Source organism: Eretmochelys imbricata, chromosome 5, assembly GCF_965152235.1.
Source record: "Eretmochelys imbricata isolate rEreImb1 chromosome 5, rEreImb1.hap1, whole genome shotgun sequence".
Classification (NCBI taxonomy): Eukaryota; Metazoa; Chordata; order Testudines; family Cheloniidae; genus Eretmochelys; species Eretmochelys imbricata.
The window spans coordinates 125,224,393-125,248,555 of NC_135576.1; the positions used below are offsets into that span (position 1 = coordinate 125,224,393).

The following is a 24,163-nucleotide window of genomic DNA, read 5'->3' on the forward strand; positions in this document are numbered from 1 at the left end:
TTTTTTAGCTAAATTGAACGAGACATTTAAAACATTTTCAAAATAACCTGCTTCTAAAAAAAGGAAAGCTGCAAATGGAAAAATTGACTTTGATTTTTTAATTTACAAATCAAAATATTTTAACTGATGTGCAAATTGAGCTTTTCATTTAGGAGAAGGACAGTTTGAAATATGATTAATAGTGAAAAACAAGATTTCTCCCGGAGTTGTCTTTCTGCTCATTTGACTGGCAACCATACGTGGAAAAGCCACCAAGGGACTTAGCTGCTTCCTCCATTAACCTAAATAATGATAAATCAATATCTTCTGCAGGAATGTAAGGGGAGGAAAAGAAATGGAGGGGCAAAACCCCAGTTTGATTATGATGCTTTTTGCTATTGCAGTCAATCTGGTTCTGGAAAGATTTAGTGCAACTGACTCCAAAGAAAAAATTTCTGGCTGAATTTTCAGCTGACCATTAACAGCCATTCTGTTCTCCCTCATGAGACACATTTTACCTAGTTAAAACGTTTGAAACAATAATATATATTGATGTGACTACGAGGAAAGGGATCAGACTTCTTCCTGCACAACAGCCCAGACGCTGTTTTGTCACAAATGTTGATTTAGTCTTTAGCATCCTCAGCGGGCGAAGACAGCTAACGCCAGCCCCATCAGAAATACTCCCAACCTAGAACCTGATTTGGAGCCGAGAGCAGATAGATGCCCACCAAAGAGCGGAATTCCCTAGCCGGAGGAATCATTTCCTAAGGAAGTATGTAGCAAAGCCGTCACACAGCGGGAGAACAAACGCTGAGCAAAGAGCGGAGTGCTTACAATGCCTGCGGTTTTTTCTGGCCCAGGAATAACAATCCCACATAGTTTCTTCATTCTCCTTGGAGGGGAAAGCTTGAAACCCGCAGGCAATGAGCCCCTGGATCCAGCATCGATGCAGTGTGTGCATAGACGCCAATATAAGGAAGAACTAAGGGTCGTTGCATTGTGCTATGCTTTTGCTACTAGGAAAGTCAATTTTTTACAGGTGGGGACCAACACGTACCTGCCTATCGGTCTGGCAGCATGCCCCAGTGTTTATATTTGTTTGATACATGGTAAAGCAGTGAATAGGTGGGATCTGAATGGCATGTTCCTTAGTTTAACTACCTACCCACGCAGTAGGTTGGCTGGACCTGGGGCTCACCCCGAAAGTCTGGTCAGTGGTTGGGCTGTTTGAGCGAGTGGCGATTCTTCCGCTGCTTAACAACAGTAACCAGCACGGGGTGAAGAACAAGTCCCCCACCTCCATCGCTTCCCATAGCTTGTTAACGACCCCCCGCCCCGCCCCCAATCCCTGCGGATTTCCTCTGTCTAAAAGTTTTGGTCGTTCAGCTCTCCCGGCTCTTTGCTTCCCACGGGGGCGAGGGGAAAGGCTGAGAGGTGACGCGCAAAGGCGCAGGGCACTTTCCCCACAGAGGTTCCCAGCTGGCACGGGCGTGGATGTACGCACGATAAACCTGTCCAGACCTCACCTGCGCTCAGATTAGCCCCAAACCAAACCCGAATAAGCCGACAGCTCCTTCCTTTCCTGCCGGACGCCGGGCTTCGCGGCAGGCGGAGGGGCGATCTGGTCGCCGTGCCAGGGGAGGGGAAATACCGCGCGCATTTCAGCTGGGGGGAGGAAACAGACAAAATAAGGATGTGCTGAGTCAGCCGCTTCCCCTCGCCCTGGGGCGACCCTTGCCGCTGAAACCCACCTGAGCGGCACCCCGAGCCCACGAGGACCCCCTTGGAAGTGGGCTGGGCTCGAACAGGAGGGACGGCCAGACGGACAGTTAAGAGACGGACTTTCCGAATAAACCCCGGACACGTTGATAAAGACAATGAGAATTCATTTGGAAGGGCGCCGCTCTTTCCGTCGGTTTGCCTGGCTCTCCCGGCGTTTTCTAATCCCGAGACCCGAGTGGGAAAATACTGCAAAGGTGCTTGGTTCCTTGAGGTGCTGACAGTCAGCTTTACCTTCTGTAAAAGAGTTCCCACCCATTTCTAGGGGCGAGGGAATGTTTACAGAGAACACCCTGGGGGTTAGTTTTCTCCAGGACACTTCTAGGAATTTAAAGGGGAAAAAAAAACCAACAACTTTCTTTAATACCCCTTGTTAGCAAATGGGGTGGCTCTGTTGAGACTCAGCAACCCTTTCCCTTACAGCCAGTCGACGGAGCAGCGATGCTGGATTTAATGCTTAAAGTGCTGCTGGAATGCGTGTGCATTCACAGACCCACAGCTCTATAATCTGTCTCCTTCTTTCCCTCACGGATATGCCTCTATTCCTATATTACACACATATATACGCATGAAAACATACTAGACATGTAGGGAGTGTGTCCACACAGTTGTGTGTATATGTAATATACACAAATAACACAGACACAACAATACACACACACTCCCTACATGTCTAGTATATATTCATACATATAGGTCTATATGTATTGTATACTTGAATACTTCTCAATGAAGACTACACAATACATATGTACATACATATGTATATCTGCATACATGTAAGGATTGTGTGTCTATATTATATTATATTATATTATATTATATTATATTATATTATATTATATTATATTATATTATATTATAGTCACAGAACAATACACACAATCCATAGATGCGTAGTATATATATTCTTCACAGTTTAAATTGCTTTAACTTTTCTCAGCAATAGGCACAGTAGTATAGAGTGCTACAAACTTGCCCCAGACTGAGATGCTTTGTAATTTTATACCGCCAGCGGTCGCCTGGCAGAGCGCAGTTTTCTTGCGTAGCCCCCCGGAACACACAGCAGACCTAGTCATTTAATAACGTGTATTTTTCACAGGGAGGGACTAGTTACCTCTGTTGCCCAGCAAAACTCCCAGAGCTGGCCCTGCTAGACTCGGGGCGGCCTGAAATCTGCTCTGGTGGTTCTGCAGGGTGATTGGCGGCAGGAAAGAAGATCTGATTTTTAAAAGCATTTTTTTTTTTTGCCTTCCTTCAGTGAGAACTTCCATCTGCTAGCCAGAGGAGCAGGTGATAATGGGGACAAATGCAGTGGAAGAGGAGAAGGCATCCCCACGGATGGATCGTTCTCCTTTCATTTGAACTAGTTATTCCTTTCCCATCCCATACATTTCTCCAGCCGGAAGATGAATGGTGCAAATCCGAAGGCCCGTTAGCTGCCCGTAAAAGGCTCTGGGATGCTCTTTTACCCGGCTGCAGACGATTTGAACGTAATTTAACCTCTCCTGCTCCAGCACACCAATGCAGGGAGCGCAGTCCACCCCGGCTGAGCAATTTGCTCTGCACAGTGGCCCTAGCTGAAGAGGATCATCTCAGAGCCTGGGCTGGTGAATATCACTGCTGAGCCCTGGTCTCCATCGCCTGGAAAGGCAAGTGGGGATGGCGAGCTCCCTGGCTATTAAGACTTCGCCTCAGGACCAACGTGGTTTTATTTCTGGTGGGGTTGGGGTGTTCATTTGCCCCCAGCAGCATGTTAGAGCTGTGCGGAGAATACAGAGATTTTCAAACTCTTGGCTAATTTGCCTGGTCATTAGCATAGCGCAGCTTTCCTTTGTTAGGCACCCAGAAGGATCCAACCCTGCCCAGGTTCAGGAATCTCTTCCTCAGCACAAAGCTGCTGCCCTAGAAGCTCGCCCCAGGGGTGGCCAGTGTTATATATATTTTTAAATAAAGCCACCGACTAGTGCTTGATGATTTATCGCGACATCTTTATTATTTAGCAGCTGTAACAATTCTGTCCTCTTGGAGGGAAAGTCCGGGTTGGTGGGGAGTGCGGTACCTTTTAGGGGTGACTCTAAAGCGTTTGAATCTCCCATAGCCAAACTGGGGGCTGTGTGATACAGCAACAATTTGGGGCTATTCCCCCGCCGAGAGATCTTTGTTAGGCAGGTTTTTGTGTCCCCCCCGTGGGAGGACTATAACTCCCTTTCGAGACTGACTTATTTTAAGTCACATCCAATCTTTATTGACAACAAATATCAACGCACGACGTTCCCCCGCCTGTATTTTAATAATCACCTTTACACTGGAAACGAACCCCGGGACACTCCTGCAGGTGTTGATTTTTGGCTGTTCGGGGGAAATGCGGATGGCTGACCGCGTGGCCTTACTACCTGCCATCGAAGTGTTTGGGGAAGTTCAGCTCGATCAGGGCGTCACTTTCGCCGGGGAGAGCTGTCAGGGCATGTAGGTAGCTGACCCCCCGGCCCTGCTGAAGTGGGGGAGAGCGCTCCCACTCCGCTGGTGACCCACAGCTTCCGCGGCTGCTGCTGGGCGAGCAAGCCAGCCTGGCTGGTCGCGAACTTGGAGCAAAAAGAACCGCACAACAGAGGGGCCCTTTGTTTAATTTTCCATCCAGAGGGCAAATTGTTCTAGGGCATGAAGGAACCTTTGACTCTTGGAGAGCTGGATGCCTACAAAACACCGACCTTGTAATATTTGGAGGGAATAATTACAAAATTAAAACCCTTCCCCAAACAAAGTCTTAGCTTTCAGTATCAAGATTCTTTCTTTCTTTCTTTCTTTCTTTCTTTCTTTCTTTCTTTCTTTCTTTCTTTCTTTCTTTCTTCTACTTTGAATTGCTTTTCTAGATGAAAAGCTAAGGAGCTCTGCCGTTTTTAAAAAATTAAATATGATGTTAATAATTTAATATAATTGAAATTGCTAAGGAACCAGAGGCCAGTTTGTTTCAGTTAAGTGGAGCTGTACCTGTTTTTTTGCTATTAAAAACAACAAGGACATTATTTTTCTGGCCTTAAAAGCATTTCAGAATCAAAACAGATCGGTTCTGTAACCCTACAGTGCTGGGATGGTTTACTCTGGAAAATGCAGCACAAGGTTATTCTCAGACTTCTCTTGATATGCTCTGAATAAACTTATTTTTGGAGCAGAAACACCTGGAACCTGAAGCTTCCACTCAGATCTGGTGTGCTGAAAAAAACGTTCACTTCTGAAATGGGCAAGGAACTTCAGTGAGGGGCTGCTCTGTGTAGGCTTAAACTGGCTTGAGTAATCAAATATTTTATGTGGATTCCTGATGTGTGCTGACAGTTTTAGAAGGTGTTTACAAAGTTTGACAATAGTTTGTCAATGGGGAAATGACAGGATTTAAATAAAAATAGTTTATAGGATTGTTTTTTTTAAGCATTGTTTTTTTAAGACCTGTCATCTTATTCTGTACCGTCCAAGTTCCCTGTAAACAGAGATTTTTCTTACTACGTTTTTGTTCCAGTTTTGGCAACAGAGCTGTCTCTTGCTATTATTTGTTTTCACTTTCACCAGCTCTCTGTTATATTTCGATGATTAACAACTTGAGAATTAATTATATTTTGTGGCTTGCTACATGGGATTATTACATGTTCCTTGGTTTTACACAGTATAGTTGCTACGTATCTAGCTGGGTCCCATTTCACATCAGATATATGATTCACCTTGCTAAAGGTGGACAGTGCAAATCTGCTAGAAAAAGAATAATATATAGGTGTGGGCTAAGCATTCACATTTCATTTGTGGGACCATAATGTCTGCAGAGGCCGCTGTAAATTATAACAGCAAAAGCCATTCCATATTTTTCTCCTTTTGATTAAATTAAGCATTAAGCAATCATTTTGGGGGGAAAAGTAAATGATCATTACATTCAGTGCAACCCTTTTCTGACTGAATGAAACTAAATTTATAAGGAAAATGGTCCAAGTCTTATTTGAACACAGCCTTATATTTGTAGGGAGACTAAAATTCACCTTTTAACCATGCAGCTACAGGGCTTACTCAAGCAGTTCTTACTCAGGCAACATCTCCCACTGGTTTCAAGGGGAGATATTGCCTGAGTACTGCTGGTCTGGGCCTAAAAATGTAATTTGAAAGGCTGTTTTACAAACTAGGGTCCTGATTTCAATGTCACTTAAATCAGGAGGAACTCCATTGAAGCCAGGGGGTTACATTGGTGTGAAATTGCTGTGAGAACAGAATTAGGTTTCAACTTTTAAAATTCTTCCTGCCTTGGCAGTAAGGGATGATCAGTAATTTGAAAATGCTTAAACTCTTGTTGAGGAGTGAGGCTGATCATAGTGAAGGCGGAATCTGTGGTTAAGTAAGATTGCAGTAGAGAAGTGTCTTCCAACTATCACAAAGATGTTGTTTTCTGCTTGTTTTTTTTTTCTCCAATGTGTTTCAGGACATGGAGGAGTGAATCAGTTAGGGGGTGTTTTTGTGAATGGTCGTCCACTCCCTGATGTTGTCCGCCAAAGGATTGTGGAACTTGCCCACCAAGGTGTCAGGCCGTGTGACATCTCCAGGCAGCTCCGGGTCAGCCATGGTTGTGTCAGCAAAATTCTTGGCAGGTAACTTTGTTTCTGCAAAGGAGAATATCAAACACTGGATCAAAGATTATGAAACAAGAAACAAGTCAAATGGAGACTGATAGAAATGACCAAGGAATGACAGGAGACGGTATAGGATCAGTCAGTCACAATTTAAGATGTCTGACCTGGGAAGTGAAAGTGATTGATTGATTTGTTTGTTTATTTACTTCACCAAAAAATTCTTGCAAATAACTAAAGAAATGAAGGGGAGAGATGGCCCATGTGATCTAAGTTTCCTGCACCTGTGTGTACTGAAAAATGGACAGATCTGTGAGTCATTTGCAGTAAAATGGAAAAACCAGAAGTTATGAATCTGATGGTGAAAGCTGCCCCTTTTGTTTTCTAAAGAACATGCTATTTTTAGCACATAATTTCACTACCCAAAGCTACCAAGAGCAGTTGTCAGTCAGCACACTCATTTACATGGCCTCTTTGGAAATTTGTCACAATAATTTCATTTTAAGGCTTGTTTTATTCTTGTAATAAGATATATTGCTAATTAGAACACACAGTACCATAAGTAATCATTAACTCTCTTAATTTCGGTACTTTGAGAGTAGCCATCTGTTCTGATTGGAGATGCTCAACGTGGTAGAACAATAGTAAATTAAAAAAAAAGGTGTGTATCATGTCCGAATTTGGTTTTGAACTTGATTTAGATTCAGGAAAGTCATCACTGCATTTTAACTCCTTGTGCATAAATCTGAATATCAGATATCCCTGGTTTTAAATGCACTAGAATGCATGTATCTTGGGAACTTTTACCTGCCACACTTTTCTATTACCTTCTATTTTCTCTTTAAAACTCAGAGAAGTGTTTTAAATGTTTACTGAGCATTAACAATTGAATTAACTTCATTGTTTGCATTCCACTGGTATTAGTCACATTTTGACCTTCACTTTCTCCTCTCAATTTTAATTGATCTGTTTTATTGGTCAGACTGTAGTTATAAAGATTGTTAGAGCAAACATTTGTCAAGCAGTGTACATAGACTCTTCCCCCTGAAATAACTGCAGCAGCAGTCCCACATGGAGAAATGCAGTACTCAAAATGAAATGAATCTGGCAAAGCTAAGGATTTGTTCACCGTTATTCCATGAGACCCATTGTCTCTACTGGAGAATCTTCTCTGCAGTCTTATTCACATTGCTGCTATTATGCCACAGGGGCCAGTCAGAATGTATGCACAGAAGGTCCCAGAAATCCAGGAGACCTGGTTCTTCTCTCACACACCAGTTTTACTCCAGTGTAATTCCATTGGAACTCAATGAAGTTACCCTGGATTTTACACTGATGTAAGTGAAAGGGCACGTAAGCGCTGATATTTTTTCTCTTTCTGAGAGAGACTTTTCTTGTGTTTTGTATGGGACTTTCCTGGCTACCACAGGCTGCTCCATTCTGTTTGATCTTTGAATCTTTTCTGAGTGCTGGTCCTATCTGTGACACCCTACCACTCTAGCTGATTTACAAACCATTTCTATTAGTATCAGTGCAAAGCTAATAAATAGGCAACTACAGGGGAAAAGTCCAACCACTTTACTGTTTCAGATTTGAATAGATTTGTCATTAGATATATTTGCATTATGGAGCTCAGAGAGCAGCTCTGGAGTTTTGTCATTTAAGTTGTCAACAATAAATTGGAATTTCATAGCTCATTATTTTCATAACTAATAATTATGGTGGGTAAAATGTCACTGTAATTGGAGCTGCCGCCTGCGGGGGAAAAAATATGAATGCACCACATAAAACCGTTTGAGTCCAAATTCTGGAACTGAAAGTTTTTGAATCCGCTTGTTTTTGGTCAAATGTTGGAAAAAACATGAAATGTTCAAAGAAATAAATGTGAGCCTTTGGGGCGATGGTCTGAATGGCGGCAGAAGGAGGCCGACTGTAGCTGATTGCAAACGGAGCATTACAGCGGGGGCGACTGCCCTGTGCCCATCTGAGGGGAGAATTGGCAACCTGCCCGGAGCTCAAGGGCAGGATCTAATTTGCATAAAATCTAGCAGATTGCAGCTGCCCTCATCTTTAGTGTGGGGTTGTAGCCAGTTGGAGAATTGCATTGTGGGAGCTGTAGTCTCTGTGGGACACGCCCCAAGTTAAAGATGAGACTAACCAGACGGGAAGAGTGCCCTGTGGAATTCTATAGGTTTAGCTGGCCTGCAGGTTGCACTTTGGTTGTCCCAGCTTTACAGGGAAATTGGGATTAAGTTATTCCGGGGCTGACTCTGTAAGGGCCTGATTTTATGCTCTTTAAAGTCATTGGAATCTTTCTGTTGATTTTAATGGGGTTCAGATCAGGCCCTTACCCTCTATGCCAATGTCCTTCAATGAGGGAAAACTGTTACCCAGCAGCATAGGGTCCTGTCTGTCTCAGAGTCCAAAAATGCAACACCAAACTGCTTGTCAATTGCCTGTTTCCCTGTTGCCTAGATTGTCCAGAACTGGAGCCAGCAAGAAACAAGGAACAACAGCCAGTGATCGTGCATGTGTGCAGGCCCAAGAGAGAGCGAGAGAGAGACTGGTTACACAGAGGGATTTTTATAAAATCTGCCATTTTTTATTTGCCCCATGAAAATTGTGAGCAGTTAGTAAAGCAGCATTAAACCCAGTTCTGGAGCTTTCACTCACTGATGGGATGCCATAAGTGAGGGTTACAAGGTCTGGGCTGCATGGTCATTTTTCATAGGCATGATTTTTTTAGGTGCATCATGCAAACATGTTTTCACCATTATTTCATCATTTACCCAGGTGCAAACATCATCTTGTCACTCCCACTAAAGGGACTTTTTTAGGCTCTGAAAAAAGAGTCCCCGTGAGACAATTAAACCTGTAATGCAGAAGAAATTTGATCAATGCAACTGCCCTTGATACACAGAGTTCAGTCCCATAACATGCTCATGCTCTTTTGCATCAGAGAGATTTTAGGAGATTCATTTTCCCGCAGACAATACAGATGTCAAATAGCTGCAGAGAAAATATATCATGTGAACTTATGTTTTTATTGGGTGGGTTCTAATATGGATCCTGCTAAAAATATGGTATATGCCAAAGTCAATGAACAAGTTTAGGCTGCTAAAGATGATTCAGCCAGGCAAGGTGTCCCTGTATGGAGAACCCATAAAGAAATGGGAGCTCTAAGCACAGAGGGCTTTTAGAATCAGGTCTGATAGGGAAGAAAGTATCAGTCTCTCTGCTGTTAGTTCTGGGCTTATTTTTATCTGTTCTTAGAAAATTACAAACTATAAAAAAGCGCACAACATCATTGACTTACACAGCCAGAACCACGTCATCTCTTACAGCACAACTTTTAGGCTGATCATTTAGGGAGGTTGTCTTCTTCCTTAGATTTCCTCTTGGTCCTCTGTGGACAGAACAAGACTCCCACTTTGAGCAATACAGTAACAGCCATTCTCAAACTATAGGTCGGGACCCCAAAGTAGGTTGTGACCCTGTTTTAATGGGGTTATCAGGGCTGTTAGACTTGCTGGGGCCCGGGGCCGAAGCTGAAGCCTGATGGCTTCAACCCTGGGTGGCAGGGCTTAGGTTGCGGGCCCCCTGCCTGGGGCTGAAGCCCTAGGCCTTCAGCTTCGGCCCCGCCCACGGCAGTGGGGCTCGGGCTTTGGCTCCCTCCCGCGCCGCCCAGGGTGGCGGGCTCGTGTTGGCTCAGGCTTTGGTCCCCCCTCCTGGGGTTGTACAGTAATTTTCGTTGTCCGAAGGGGGTGGCAGTGCAAATGAAGTTGGAGAACAGCTGCAGCAGAACCTCAGAGTTACGACCACGTCGGGACTGGAGGTTGTTCATGACTCTGAAATGTTCGTATCGGTGAACAAAACATTATGGTTCTTTCAAATGTTTACAACTGAACACTGACTTCATGCAGCTTTGAAATTTCATTATGCAGAAGAAAAATGCTGATTTCCCTTTATTTTTTACGTTTAGCACAGTACAATGTTGTATTTGCTTTCGTTGTCTCTGCTTTTGCTTGATTGCGCACTTCCAGTTCCAGGTGAGGGGTGTGGTTGACTGGTCAGTTTGTAACTCTGGTGTTCGTAACTCTGAAGTTCTACGGTAGTTTCCAAACTTTTGTTTCAAGAAAAAGAAAAAAAGAGTCTGGTTCCCAGCTGGCATAAATTGTTGCAGCTACACTGAAGGAAGGGGAGTTGGTCCCATTTAAACCAGCTGAACAGCTGTCAGTGTCTTTAATACAATTCTCTGAAAGGGCCTGATCCTACCACTCTGTCTGATTGGAATAATTTTTAATCACATGAGTAATCTCACAGGTGTCAATAGAGCAATTTGCGGGCCAGGGTTATGGTATCAGGCCCTCTGAATTTAAAGAAACCAACCACACTACTTTCTTCTGAGAATAGTGATGAGGAAATATTTGTTTGCTCCTTAAGAACTGGATATTGAAATCATAGCTCCCAGGAAAAGAGAATATAACAAAATGTTACACTGGCATACTTACTTCAAATGTCCTCTGCAAATATTTGTCATGATACTACTTTACCCGGCCTTCATGTGGGGGTGAAGTGATGACAAGGCATTTAATGAAGGCGAATTTCCCTCGAAACAGTAATTTATTACAAAAGAGTTCAGTACAAAAATAATGGTGCTGAATGTGATTTGTTTCTATTATTGCCCCTACCTCTGATTAATAACACACATTTCCAGTTAATTTAGGAACTCAGCATGCCCTTTAATCTTGCATTGTTTCTATTGTCTTGCTGTTATGGAAAAATATATGTTTTATACTGGGGCCCATTTTCAATTACTATAAATTAATCCATTGCGGAGATAATGTCCTACGTAGCCAGGAAGTGTGAGTGAAAGGGCAGATGTATCGTAGAAGAGACTGGAGATGCGTTGCACTAAAATAGTGCACACTGTAAATCTCCAGCCTTCCTGGCTGTCAACTCTTAGTAACTAAAGCTTTGTCTTGGATTTGTCTCTCCCAGGTACTACGAGACTGGGAGCATTAAGCCTGGAGTGATTGGAGGATCCAAACCAAAGGTCGCCACACCCAAAGTCGTCGAAAAAATTGCAGAGTATAAACGCCAAAATCCCACCATGTTTGCCTGGGAGATCAGGGATAGACTTCTAGCCGAGCGAGTGTGTGACAATGACACCGTACCCAGCGTCAGCTCAATTAACAGGTACAGATTTGGACAGCACTGGTCAGCGGCTTTCATGGCTGGAATTTGCAGCATCTCCTCCGTTGGGTTCTTCCTGGGGCATTTGCAAGTAATCCACTTTGTGTTTGTTTCCTGGATGACTTGGGCAGCCCTGAAGGCCCGTAGTTGAGCACAGAGGCAAGTGTGTGGCTTCTTATGAGCAACTGCTCTCACCACGCAGCCTGGCTGCTGCATCCCATCCCGACCTGCAGTTCTTTTGCTGTTAAAGTCCCATGCTGATTCCAATGGAGACTGCTCGCAGGGTTGGATTCGGCAGCAAGGGATTTCAGGGTATAAACGTTCCCTAGGGATAAGGTTGAGACCACCAGCCACCTGGACTACCGGTGATCTAAAAAAGCTTTGAATTCAGATTCAGCGGAGGGTGGGAAGAGTGAGGTCTAGTGGTTAAAGCACGTCAACATTTCTGGATTCCCTTAGGCCAGGTTCATGTTCGGTGGGTAAGGTACTACTCACCATGAGTAAGGCTGATGGAATCTGGCCTGTAACCTTTACATGCCTCAATTATCCACCTGTAAAATGAGTGGTAAATGTACCTATCCAGAGGGGTGTTTTGGGAGTTAATTAATTTTTAAAAGAACTTTAAGAACCTCACATGCAAGGTACTACCATGGGGCCCGATCCTGCATGACAGGAGCTTTGCCATTGACTCTCATGGACACAGGATTAGAGCCCTGCAGAGGTACAAAGTATAATTACTTCTTTTAACAGGTTTCAGAGTAACAGCCGTGTTAGTCTGTAATTCACAAAAAGAAAAGGAGTACTTGTGGCACCTTAGAGACTAACCAATTTATTTGAGCATATTTTGTGAGCTACAGCTCACTTTATCCGATGGAGTGAGCTGTAGCTCACGAAAGCTTATGCTCAAATAAATTGGTTAGTCTCTAAGGTGCCACAAGTACTCCTTTTCTTTTTACTTCTTTTAAAGTGCTCCACCTTAAATGAATCTTAACCAGAACTATTTAGGAAGCCAACACTCTCTTGCTCGATGGATGGGATGCTAGCTCACACCGAAGAGAAAAACCAGTGTTCATCATGACAGTGTTGAGAAACATCTTGTGAAAAGTTACAAAAGTCAGTAACAAGTGTTTAATGGAAGAGATATGAATCCCCCAAACATTCTAGATGGTAAGCAACAGCCCTCCATCCTCTGTGGTATTCTTCTCAGAGGGCTCTTCATAGTTGACGATACAGGGTGTAGACATAAAACCCCTTTACATTTAAATTCAAAGACTGTGTGGGGCTGTGAATCCATTGTGTGTATGTGTGTGGTTTTAAAAATCAAGATAGTTTTCATGCAATTTCATCCAAATCCCCAGAATGCAGCTAACTCTAAATTTCCATGTGTGTCTAGGGTCAAGTAATAAATAGACGCCATATTATTTTGTATGTCTGTTTGGGGATCCCAACCTGGATGCCCTTGTGGAATTGCCCCTTAAGTATTAATAATCTCTGACATGATACATGTAAAATAATGGGTGGCCCTTTACCTCCTAATCGAATGTTATGTGACAGATTTATGGGAATAAGTGCAAAGACTGGGTAGACAATTCAAAATGTTTAATGCTGTCGGCAGTTTCCTAACTGGAATGAAATCCTAGCAGCATTCAGTAATACTGAGAGATTTACAGATTTTGGCAAGAAAGAGATTAGTTTGAGAAACAAAACAGAAACCAGGGGCCGAAAAAAAATCTTAATACTATATGTCCTCAGATAACCAAAGGCCAGCTCCACGCCCACTGGAATCCATGGGAGTCTTTCCATTGTCTTCATTGGTAGCATGATTATTATTTTTAATTATTGCACATTGGGGCCCGGTCTTCATTGTGCTAGGTGCTCTATAAACACATAACCAAGAGACACTCCCTGCCCTAAAGAGATTACAACCTAACCAGGCCTCTCGCATGTTTTAATCCAGTTTTCACATTTCACTCTTTTGTTGTCTTCTCTACCACCCCAGTGTAGTTCTCGTACCAATAATATCATGGAGTGATCCCATTTACATGTTAAAAAATTGTTCTGGGATTTGTAAGTCACCCCATTTGGTGGAAATCTCATCCTTTCTCATCCATCTGCAGTTGTGGCTCAGAACCTCCCTTTGAAACACGTTCAAGCTTTTTGCATTGGTTTGTTTTATGGTGAAGAATCGTTTTTGCTACCTTACAGCCCCATCCTGCTGTTCAGAACTTGCAATTGCATGTAAGAAAAACCCTACATATGGTAATAAGCCAGGAATCTACTCCAAATACATGAGGTCCCAATTCTGCAGCCTGTTCCTATTCAGCTCTGCTCTCCCTGGGACACAAGCTTGGGATTAAAGTTAAGCATATACCTAAATGCTCTGCTGTGTTGGGGCAGTAGGGTCCGATCCTGCATATCTTTGCTCACGTAAGGTAGTCCCACTGCAGTCAATGGATGTCTCATGTCGTTAAGGACTAATGTTGTCACTGGGTTTGCTGGGTCTGTCCCTTTAAAAGCAGATATCCAGTTATGGAGGGCGGGGTCGGGGTCTGAGAACCCTGTGGGAAGACTACCCAGCCAGAGGATGATTGTCTGACATTCCACTGCATGTGACCTACAGTCCATAGCAGTCTCTGACCCCAGCTCCAGAACAGGAGCCATGGGGCTGGTGCACATACATAGGGTGATGTGAAAGTCCCCATTTAGTCTTAACTATGACACGAAGATTTGTTTTTCTCTAGCCCTGGGCAAAGAACAACTCCCACATCCTAAGAAGGCAAAGCACAGAATTTCTAATAGTGAAAACCATCAACCCGAGCAGAGCGCCATAGTGCAGACGCAGGGCGGGGTGGGACAGATATAATATACACTCATGCACATTACATACCTACATGTGTATGTCTGTACACAGGGCACAGTAAATTAACACAGGATAGCATTTTCAAAAGCAGTTAAATGATTTAGGAGCATTTTCCAAAGTGACTTGGGGGTGATTTTTAAAGGTATTGAGACACGTAAAGATGCAAACAGGTGCCTAGTGGGGTTGAAAATGGGCTTATAAATCACATAGGTGCTTTTAAAATGTAACCCTCTATCCATTGACTTTGGATCCCCATCGGAAGTTGTCCAGTAAGAGCTCTTGCTCCTGGTTTGTGACGTAAGTAGTTATATGCAATGGCTGCACAGCCCATTTATGTGGAATAAATGGAGGGGAGTCATGCCACATCCCCGCTCCTCCTGGCCTCCCTGCTTCATGTGGGGGAGGGAGGCACTAAGGAGCCAGCCCAGTGCTGCTTGCAGTGAAGGCAGAGCTGCACTGGGGAGCTGGCTTGCATGCTGTGCATTCTAGCCGATGCAGTTTCTTATCCCGTGCTCATCACCGCAGGACAGCTGAATGCCTCCTCGTACAGCGTGCCTTCCAATAACACCTGGCAGGTGTCCGTCACATTGATTAATGCACGACTGGACGGTGCTCAGATACTATGGTGATGAGCCAAGGATAGGAACCTGGATAGAATAGAATTCAGAATTTGGGATCGCCTCAATTAATACAACCAATACTTGATAATATTAATGAATATTAATCATATGATACCCCTCAGCAGGAGCAAATTCATGACAATAGGGTTTAATTAATCAGAATTATTAGCTTCACTCATGTAATCTGCAAGCTCACCAGCTGCTTTATTATCCTCTAGCCCTCCAGAAATAAAGATATTTACATGTAAGAAGGCCCTGAATTCTCTTGATTCATTCTGACAACTCAAAATCTTTGTGTAAAGTGTTATTTCCTCCCCTTCCTTCTCATAGAGATGGATCCACTTGAGGAGCTCAGTCCTGCTCCCAGGTCAGTGGCAAAGCTCTCACTGACTTCAGTAATACAGGATTGGGCCCCTGCTCCAAAAGGCCTAGCTTGTTGTTGGGGGACAAGAATGCTGGCAGGCCCTGAGTCAACTTGGCCCCACCACTGGGAGTGTAGTGATTCGCACTCAGCACCCGGGGCTGCTTCCCAGTCTGCAGCTTTCAGGGCCAGATGGGAGAGGCAGGGAAGGAGTCAGTCCCCACTTTAGGGAGCACGTCTCATCAGCTATTTCTGCTCAGTAGAGAAATATGGGGCAGCCATGTGATCAAGTGCCTAGTGCACGGGGCTGGGACTCAGGAGACCCAGACCCGGATTCTATTCCTGGCTCTCTGACTGGCCTGCTGGGAGATCTCGGGTGAGTCATTTCCCCTTTCTGTGCCTCAGTTTTCCCTTCTGTAAAACAGGGATCATGATACTGACCTGCTTTGTAAAGAGCAGCAAGACCTTCTGATGAAAAACTCCTATATAAAGAGTTATGTGCTGTTACTATTGTGGTCACTACTGAATGGCTGTTAAGTCATAGAAAAAGAACTAGTGGGAACAGATAAAAATTCTGCAGAAAACTGATTTTACATAAAAGGACTCTGAATGATAAAACCCTGATCTGGGAATAATTTTTAAGCTTCTTCCTCTTGCTATATGCACAAATGCAGACCCCCACAATAACTTTACACAGTCGGTTCATGAATGAAGTTTTGACATTCTTGGGTGAACGTATCAATGTGCAAAAAACTGGTGTATAGCAAGGCATAAACTGGGAATCTAGCTTGTTAAATAGCCCCAGGAGAAATCATCACCACAGCATGCTGTCAAAATAGTTCATAAAATATACACATCTACTATGAGAAGCATGTTAATGAACTATGTATTAGCTGAGTCAAGACCACTCTACAGTTAGTATTTGGGCCTGATGTTCCTTCCACTGAAGTTCATGGCAAAACGTCCATTTATGTCATGGGGAGAAGGCTCACACCCTGTGTCCTTCCCGTTAATACATTGTCACTGCAGTTTTTGCCAACGCATTCCTGTTACCTTTCTTGATGACTGCCCCCTTCCCATAAAGCCACCATACACCCTTTCTTTTATTTCTCTGTATCTTTCAACACCACATGCCCACCTGTAACAGATGCTGCTCCGTGGGAACCCTGGTGTAAATTGGGAGTGACCCCTTTGAAATTCATAGAGTTACTCCAGATTACACTGGTATAAATGAGAGCAGAAGATGGTGTGAGTGTCCAAGTATGAGAAGGTAATTGTTGAGTTTTGCTGTCTTGCGTTTGGTCCAAGATTTGTTGCTTTCAGTATTCCATTTGTTTTGGGGTAAAAACTTCAAACACTCCTCAGAGACTTAGGAGTGTAAGTCCCATTTTCAAAAGTGACTTAGGGCCAGATTTTAAAAGGTATTTAGGCACCCAAAGATAGGTGATAGGTGCCTACTGGGCTTTTCAAATATGTTGATGCCTAACTCTTACTGAAATCAATGGGAGTTTGGCACCTGGGCACTTTTGAAAATCCAGCCAGGCATCTACCTGTATTTTCAGGCACCTGAAAACCTTAGGTGCTTAGGAGCCTAAATCTCAATGGAACATGGGCTCCTAACTCACCTAGGCCCAGATCCTCAGCTGTATTTACATGCTTTACTCCCACTGATTTCAAAGAGGTTCCTAAATGCCTTTGAGGATCAGGATCTTTGGCACTTTTGAAAATTTGGCCCTAGATCTGCCCAGCTGTCTAACTTTTACTACGCTTCAATGGAATAATACAGGAAGAGATGTTTCCTTTACCATCTAGGTGTCCTGAATGGACAAAATAGCTTCTGATGTTCTCCATGCACTGCTCTTATTTACCTGCAGTTTCTGCAGTGTGCATGCCTCATAGTAAGGAGCCATTTGTTTCTTTTCAACTACATGCAGAATCATACGGACTAAGGTACAGCAACCACCCAACCAGCAGGTCCCAGCCTCTAGTCACAGCATAGGTAAGTCAAACTTTTTTTATGTTAAAAAATAATATAATGGAATACAAATATTCTAAAGAACTTTTAATCATTCTTATGGACAGATAATTCTGCATAAAACACTTCAGCACACGTCCTAATGCACCTTCTTTGTCATTCTGCAAGGGCTGAACATGGTAAATGAATTTTATAAATACTGCTAAAAGGTTTTGAATTTTACTGATTATTATGATAAATAGCTTTCACCGTGAGACAGAAAATTGAAATCTAAACCAAAAAAGCCCCACTAATGGGGGTCTATAGAATGTCAGATAATTAAAGTAATAAATCAAGAAAGGGTTACTTATTCATAACATTTTCTGCATCATTAGTCAGTAAGTAGTTTTGAATGTGTTTTTTTCTTCCATCAACTAGCCCTTCTATAATTCTTTGTGCACTTGCAATCTTGAGTGAAGAGGTACCAAAACTTTCCAAACTTTCTTCTCCTGTTCTTCCCTTCTCCTTCCTAATGCAGATGTTCAGGCCAGAGCAATGTGCTCTAGCCAAGTTCCGATGCCACTTATGTCAGGAGACAGCAGCCCCGGTGAACACATTTTTGTGGTTAATGGAGTTGGTGGCCTCAGTCCAACTTTCTTGTTCGTGGAGATTTTTGACCTCTCTAAACATTGTCTTAGGCACCTGCATGTATGTCACATATTCTTCCTTTTTAGGCATGTTCACTTCAGTCATAAGGTGGAGCATTCCTCATTTGAAATTTCCATTTCCCACAGTATTCATGCCTCCTTACGTGCAGAATGCAATGAAGGCAGTGAGCGGTGGACATTATTTACTTCAGTTGAACAAAGATTTGTCCTTTATAGCTAATCCTTAGGAGGTTAAACTTGGGTTTGCTTTCTTAGTAGCAAGGCATCCCATGGAGGAAAGGGAAGGGAAGATGGACTTAGGGTGACGGTACAAGACTTAGGCAATCTGGGTTCTATTACCACCCATGCTACAAAATGGGACTGCCAGTAAGCCACCTTGCTTCTGGGTCTGGTACCTCATTCTGCAAGTAGCCCTTGTGGGATAAGGTATTGTTCAATGTAAGGAAAGGCAGCAGAATCTGGTCCATAAGCTCTCTGGCTTAGTGTCCTCATCTGTAAAATGGGGATAATGCTAACTTCTCAGGAGTGCTGTGAAGTTAAACAGAAATATCTGGGAGGTGCTTTTTGCGAGACTCAGGTGGAAAGCTTGTGGGCGTACTGCTATATCCAAACATTTGGAATCATTTTATCAAGAAAGTGACTCTAAGAGCCTCCGATGAAGAAAAGCAGCAGCTAGCGTGAATTATAGTTTAAGGCTCGATTGCGTTACCAGTGAGCTCAATAGCAAAACTCCTGATGGCTTCAGAGGAGCCTTTGTTTATACAGGGGCAAATCCTGACTCCGCTTTGCTCTGCACAGACGGAAGCTCAGTGATTCATCCAGATGCTGTGGCCGCTGAGCACAAACAGAATGCTGACTCTCCCTGCTGGCATTCTGGGATTAGCAGCTGTGGGATGGCCGAGTGACAGAGAGGGGATGCCACCCCACTGCCCTGGGCCAAAGGATGTGTGCATGCTCACGTTTCCCTGTCCCCAGGGAGGGATGGAGAGTCAGCTGTGGAGAACCTGAAAGAGGCCATATGGGCACAGCAACAACACCGGCTGGCAGCTCCAAATTTACATTGACCATCACTAATGCCACTCCCTGTAGGACAGGTCAGTACCCCACCTGGCCTACCGGGAACGTTCTGCCAAATGGAAGCAGCTTTAAGTCATGTCCTGGACAGCTCCTGGGGGCTTTAGCTCCATCCTCTCCCCAGCTGGGCCTGCCCATGTTGTGTGCTGTGCTCTTTGGCTGTAGGCCCCCTGGCAGACCCAGGCTTGCGGGCAGGTAGATTGTGTTCCTTGCTCTAGGAGCCTGGGTTCTGCCTGTTTATGGAGACAGAATCCAGGCAGTGAATCATGCACATTGACTAATTCTTACCACATGCCAGGGTGGTGTATGAGGATGGATGGGGAAACCAGAGGAAGGAGGGTAAGTGCTGTGCCTGCGGTCACAGAGGGAGTCAGTGCTGGGATTCGAACTCTTGGCTTGGGCACTAATTCCATCTGTGTCCTTGGTCAAATCACTTAACCATCTTGCCTCAGTTTTCCTACTGGGAATGTTATTATTTAATGACTTGCTTCCTAGAAGTTGTGTGGAAGGTTAATCAGTTTGTGCTCACAAAGCATGTTGAAGATATAAAGTGCAATCTCTAATTGCTAAGCATTATTATAATTATGGTTATCCTATCCACCTAAAGCCATTCCACCTCTTTAAAGCTGTAAACTGATAACCAGACATTTAGACAATGTCATCTGGTCTTGATAATCCTTCGAAAGGTTCCCGTAGCAGGGCGCTTGCCTTACGCTTTCCTCCTATTTAGTATTCTGTGTAATGCAGGCGAATGACTCCTCTCCCCCTGTTGCAGTCAGGATGAAGGGTTTAATACAAAAGGCTCACTGAAGCACTGCAACGGTTAGGTTACCAGCCCTGGGGTTCCCCCACTAATAATACATCAGCAGTCTTGGGTTGTGGCTTCAGGTTAACGCCACATCACACTAGATTCTTAATTAGTGGCTTAATATGTAACGTTACATTTATTGTATAGAGAATGAGTCAATTAAAAAAAGATAGACGGTAGATAAAACACAACTTGAGCGTTGACATTTGTGAGGGGCATATATAAGGTGTCTGATGGGCGTGGCAGTGAGACTGCTTTTAAACGGCCCTCACTGGTCCATAAAACAAGCACAGTGTAGTTGTTATTATTATTAATTGGAGCCTAGTCAGGGACCGTTGTGCTAGGCGCTGTACAAACACAGAGCAAGAAATGGTCCCTGCCCCAAAGAAGTTACACTTGAAGAATAAGATGAGAACAGATGGAGACAGACAGACAAGGGAGTGCAAGGAACCAAAGACACAACGCTGTGTCAGCAGCTCTCCCGTGGCACCACTGCCAACTCTGACTATTTTATCACGACTGTCACAATATCTGGTCTGTTTCCGAACATCTGAGTTGCTGGAATCAGATTATGGCTTGAGAACCGCAGCTTTCATTAACAAGCTTCTAGGCCATGTGGTGGGAGAGAAAAGGGTGAGACCTGAACCCTCAACACTCCGACACCCAGAGGGAAATAAAAAGGACCCCACTTTTTAAAATTATTTTGTAAATCTAATGATTTTGGGGGCCTGATTCCTGCTTTCTGAATGCTTGGGTTTGGCACCACGGCCAACCGTGACTGCCGCCAGCCCGTGATTTTCATGAACAGGGAATGCCAGGAACCAGAACCACCGTGGTACTCCTAGAAGGGAAGCAACCTGAATGGAGCACTGCCCTGAGTGTTACTCTGGGCCCAAAGCTACTTTTCTTGCTATAGCGGGGCTCACTTAGTGAGTCTTCAAGGGCTTCAGAGTCCTGGGGGCCTTGTAGGCAATCTGGGGGCCTAGTGGCCAAATTATAGTCTGTCCTTCTCTGGGTTACCCCCAGTTGGGTTAGGGGCAGAGGGAAGGGTAGGGAGATCCAGGCCCTCCCTCTCCACTGGGTCCAGACCAAGGGGGGAGGCTGTATTTCCATCCCCTCTAGCTGATACCCCAGACCAGCCTCCCCTGGGCCACTTCCTACCTCCCAGTGCACTCTTTGTTTTGGGGCGTGATCACAGCCCTCCGCCTTCCTCCTCGAGGAGGCTGTTCAAGCAGTCGCAGTGATTCAGAGGGTCACTTGGGGCTGCCCATCTCCCTTCCAGTGTCCAGTAATTCCCCCTTGTGAAGAAGAAGGGGAGAGAAAAAGGGGTCAGGCCCCTGGCTGCCCCATCAGGCCTTGTCCCCAGTCCAGATCCTTCCCTTGTGGATTCCTCTGTCCCAGAAGGTTCTAACTGGCTTCCTTCCTGCAGACAACTTCTCCTTACCTCTCCCCAGCTTGATTGCCAGACTCCCATTTTAATCAGGTCCTCCATTTGGAGCCTGCTCCTCGGCTGATGTGGGGCAGGGCCTTCTTGGCCCAGCACCGCTCCATCACCACTTTAGTCTGAGCAAGGGGGTCTGTAAACCGCATTGCATGTGAACACGCAAAGCCCCCATTGCAGTCCATTGTGTGCTTGCCACAAGCTATGCTCCATCAGCCCCTTTTCAAAACTCACGTGCCAGAGGAAACACAACAAAACAGGCATCACCATTCAGCTTCTTAGCTGGGGCACTGCAGAGTCGCATGAAATTATTGTGGCTGAGGGTGTGGAAAGTGGTCCCAGGATGACTGGGACGGCAGGCGTTGTGGGCACGCTTTGGCTTCCATGTTCCACCAGCCTGCTGACTGCTTTGCTTTTAATTACAGCCTCCACGGGGTCCGTGACCCAAGTCTCGACAGTGAGCACTGACTCCGCAGGCTCCTCCTACTCCATTAGTGGAATTCTGGGAATTACATCCCCCAGTGCTGAAAGCAACAAACGCAAACGCGATGAAGGTAAATGGGCCTATTTTCTCTTCGGTGGGTAGCACGTGCTGAAAAAGGGACGGGCGGCGTTAGAAAGATGGTCTCTCGGCTATTTGTCTTCAATATTCACTTTCTTAGAACTCGCCATATCGAGTTGTGTCTGACATGGATCCATGTAATCTGCTTTTGTGACTTAATCTGTTAATGTGGGAACTGTTTTTTCCGGAGTGCTATTGCACGACCAGTTGGGCTGATATGGCTACAGAGACGATAGTGATGCTAAGGAGACATTGCCTCTGTGTGCAAGGTTTTCATGCTGGTGTGACTCCATCAATGGCAATGGAGTTTCTTCCGATTTCTACAGGTCTACATGAGATCACAATCAGGTCCAGATAGTCTGCCCCTGCTCCACTTGAAGTCAATGGCAGGTAGAATGGAAGCAGGATTGGTCCCATTGTCAGGTGCCAGTATTCATATATTATAAAGCACTTGGGATGCATTGCATTTTTCAATGACGTAAGAACAAAACTGAACTAAACTAAGAAAGCTTCCTGCCCATCAGGGCAAATGGCAAGATACATTATTATGATGGCACAACACTACACCTTGTTAAAAAATAAAATACAAACGAGGTGGGTTAGACTTGTCTGAGATCCAGATGGTTTATAGGAACAGTTTCCTTTCTCCAGCACTTCCCCAGATCCCACTGACATCAGTGGGATTTTTGACAGCGAAGGCTGCACTGAAGATGGCTTGATTTTGCTTCATACAGAGCATTTCCTATAGTTTTTGCATTCTTCTTAAGGTTCATAGTTAAATGTCACTGTGCAGCCTGGATGTCGCTTTGAGGAAGATGCTGCATTACCTTTAAAATTAAGGATAATTTAGGAAAAAGGACGGGCTATTCTGAGTGTGAATTTTTTTAAAGATGCCTTAAATTAAACTGGCTCTTTCCTTGAAGGGGTGTAAGGGATGTTTCTTATTATCTAACCACAGGAGTTCCAGAGGGCTGGAAATATCATCAGGAGAACATGCCAGCCATATTCACCTATTATAATCAAAGGAGTGGGACAATTTTAACCCTGGGGCAAGTTTAGGGCCTGATTCTGCAGACATTGTTGTATGGGAGTGACGTCACTGGGACTTCTCACGCGTGTAAATTACTCGCGCATGGCAATGGTTGGAGGATGGAGGCCTTCATCTGTTTTCTTTCTGCCCATTTGTTGCCCTCCCCCCTGCTGCTTAAAGTACTACAGTCGGGTTCGTGGTCACAAAGCACAGACACATTCAAAGGACACTGCTGCTCTTGACGAGGAGCTCTGTTCTGCCATCCACGTGCATGCCCTGTTCATGGGATTTACACACACACCTCAAGGGGAGAAATGACCCCGGAGTGTTTGTAAACTCTGGGTCAGGAAGGGAAAAAAGCAATGTTTTCTCTGTGGCCTTGAGCCTCACAAACAGCCCGACTGGACATTTTATTCAGTTATCCTCCTGTTCAATTCATCCCACTCTTTGTATGTACACACAGAGTACGAGTCTGACTTTTAAACAGCCCGGAGTGCCTGTCCAAGTCCAAACAACGAGTGTGCATGGCAATTCCCAGGGCTGCACAAAGCAGTCAGGTGCAGAGGGCCGTTTAGACACATCGGGTGAAATCCTGGGACCATGGGAGTCAATTGCAAAACTCCCACTGAGCTCCGTGGGGCCTAGATTTCACTCAGACTGTGGCTGGCTGAATGGGTGCAAAGACTTGGTTTGTACATGCAATTGCATTAGGTGTGCACATTGATTTGGTGTGCAGATGCACACCTGAGTTTTTGAAAATCAGGCCATAACTATACAAATAAATATTAGCATTATAATAGGAAACTCTCTAGTTAATTAAAGATGCATAACCGTCTACCGTGGTGATAAGAGCAGTATGGGAACCGGGACAGAAAATATAGAAACTCCATCCCACAGCCCTGTTTCCAGTGGCTTGTAACTTTCCAAAACTTTCTCCTTTTGGGCCGACATTTTATAGGGTTGATCTGTGCTGAAAGGTGATTTTTAAAACTGCGAGTAAAACTTTTCTGCAATGCATTAAGGTAAAAGCTGCATAGCCCCTAAGGTTTGGGAGAGAGGCAATCTCAATGTTGCAAACTCTCACAGGGATATCACAATAGTTTCCTAAATTTCACCTAAAGCCCCCGCTCCTGGAGCCACAGAAGAATCTCAGATTTCATTTATAAGAAGTAAACCCTCATAGTTGCAGAGTAAAGATTGAGAATGTGAACGTGAAAGGCTCAAAAC

General features: G+C 44.4%; 1 protein-coding gene across 3 annotated transcripts in view; it reads left to right on the forward strand.

Annotated features, from left to right (window-relative positions):
* The window catches only part of PAX5 (paired box 5), a 231,019-nt gene that overhangs the window by 11,660 nt on the left and 195,196 nt on the right, over window positions 1–24,163 (forward strand). For 2 of the 3 annotated variants that reach the window (XM_077816513.1, XM_077816514.1), the window contains exons 2-5: window positions 6,218–6,383; window positions 11,364–11,561; window positions 17,334–17,398; window positions 21,770–21,898. In XM_077816513.1, coding sequence (XP_077672639.1) covers window positions 6,218–6,383; window positions 11,364–11,561; window positions 17,334–17,398; window positions 21,770–21,898 — 558 coding nt within the window. The remainder of the gene's footprint in view (window positions 1–6,217; window positions 6,384–11,363; window positions 11,562–17,333; window positions 17,399–21,769; window positions 21,899–24,163) is intronic. The other variant, XM_077816515.1, reaches the window with a different exon arrangement.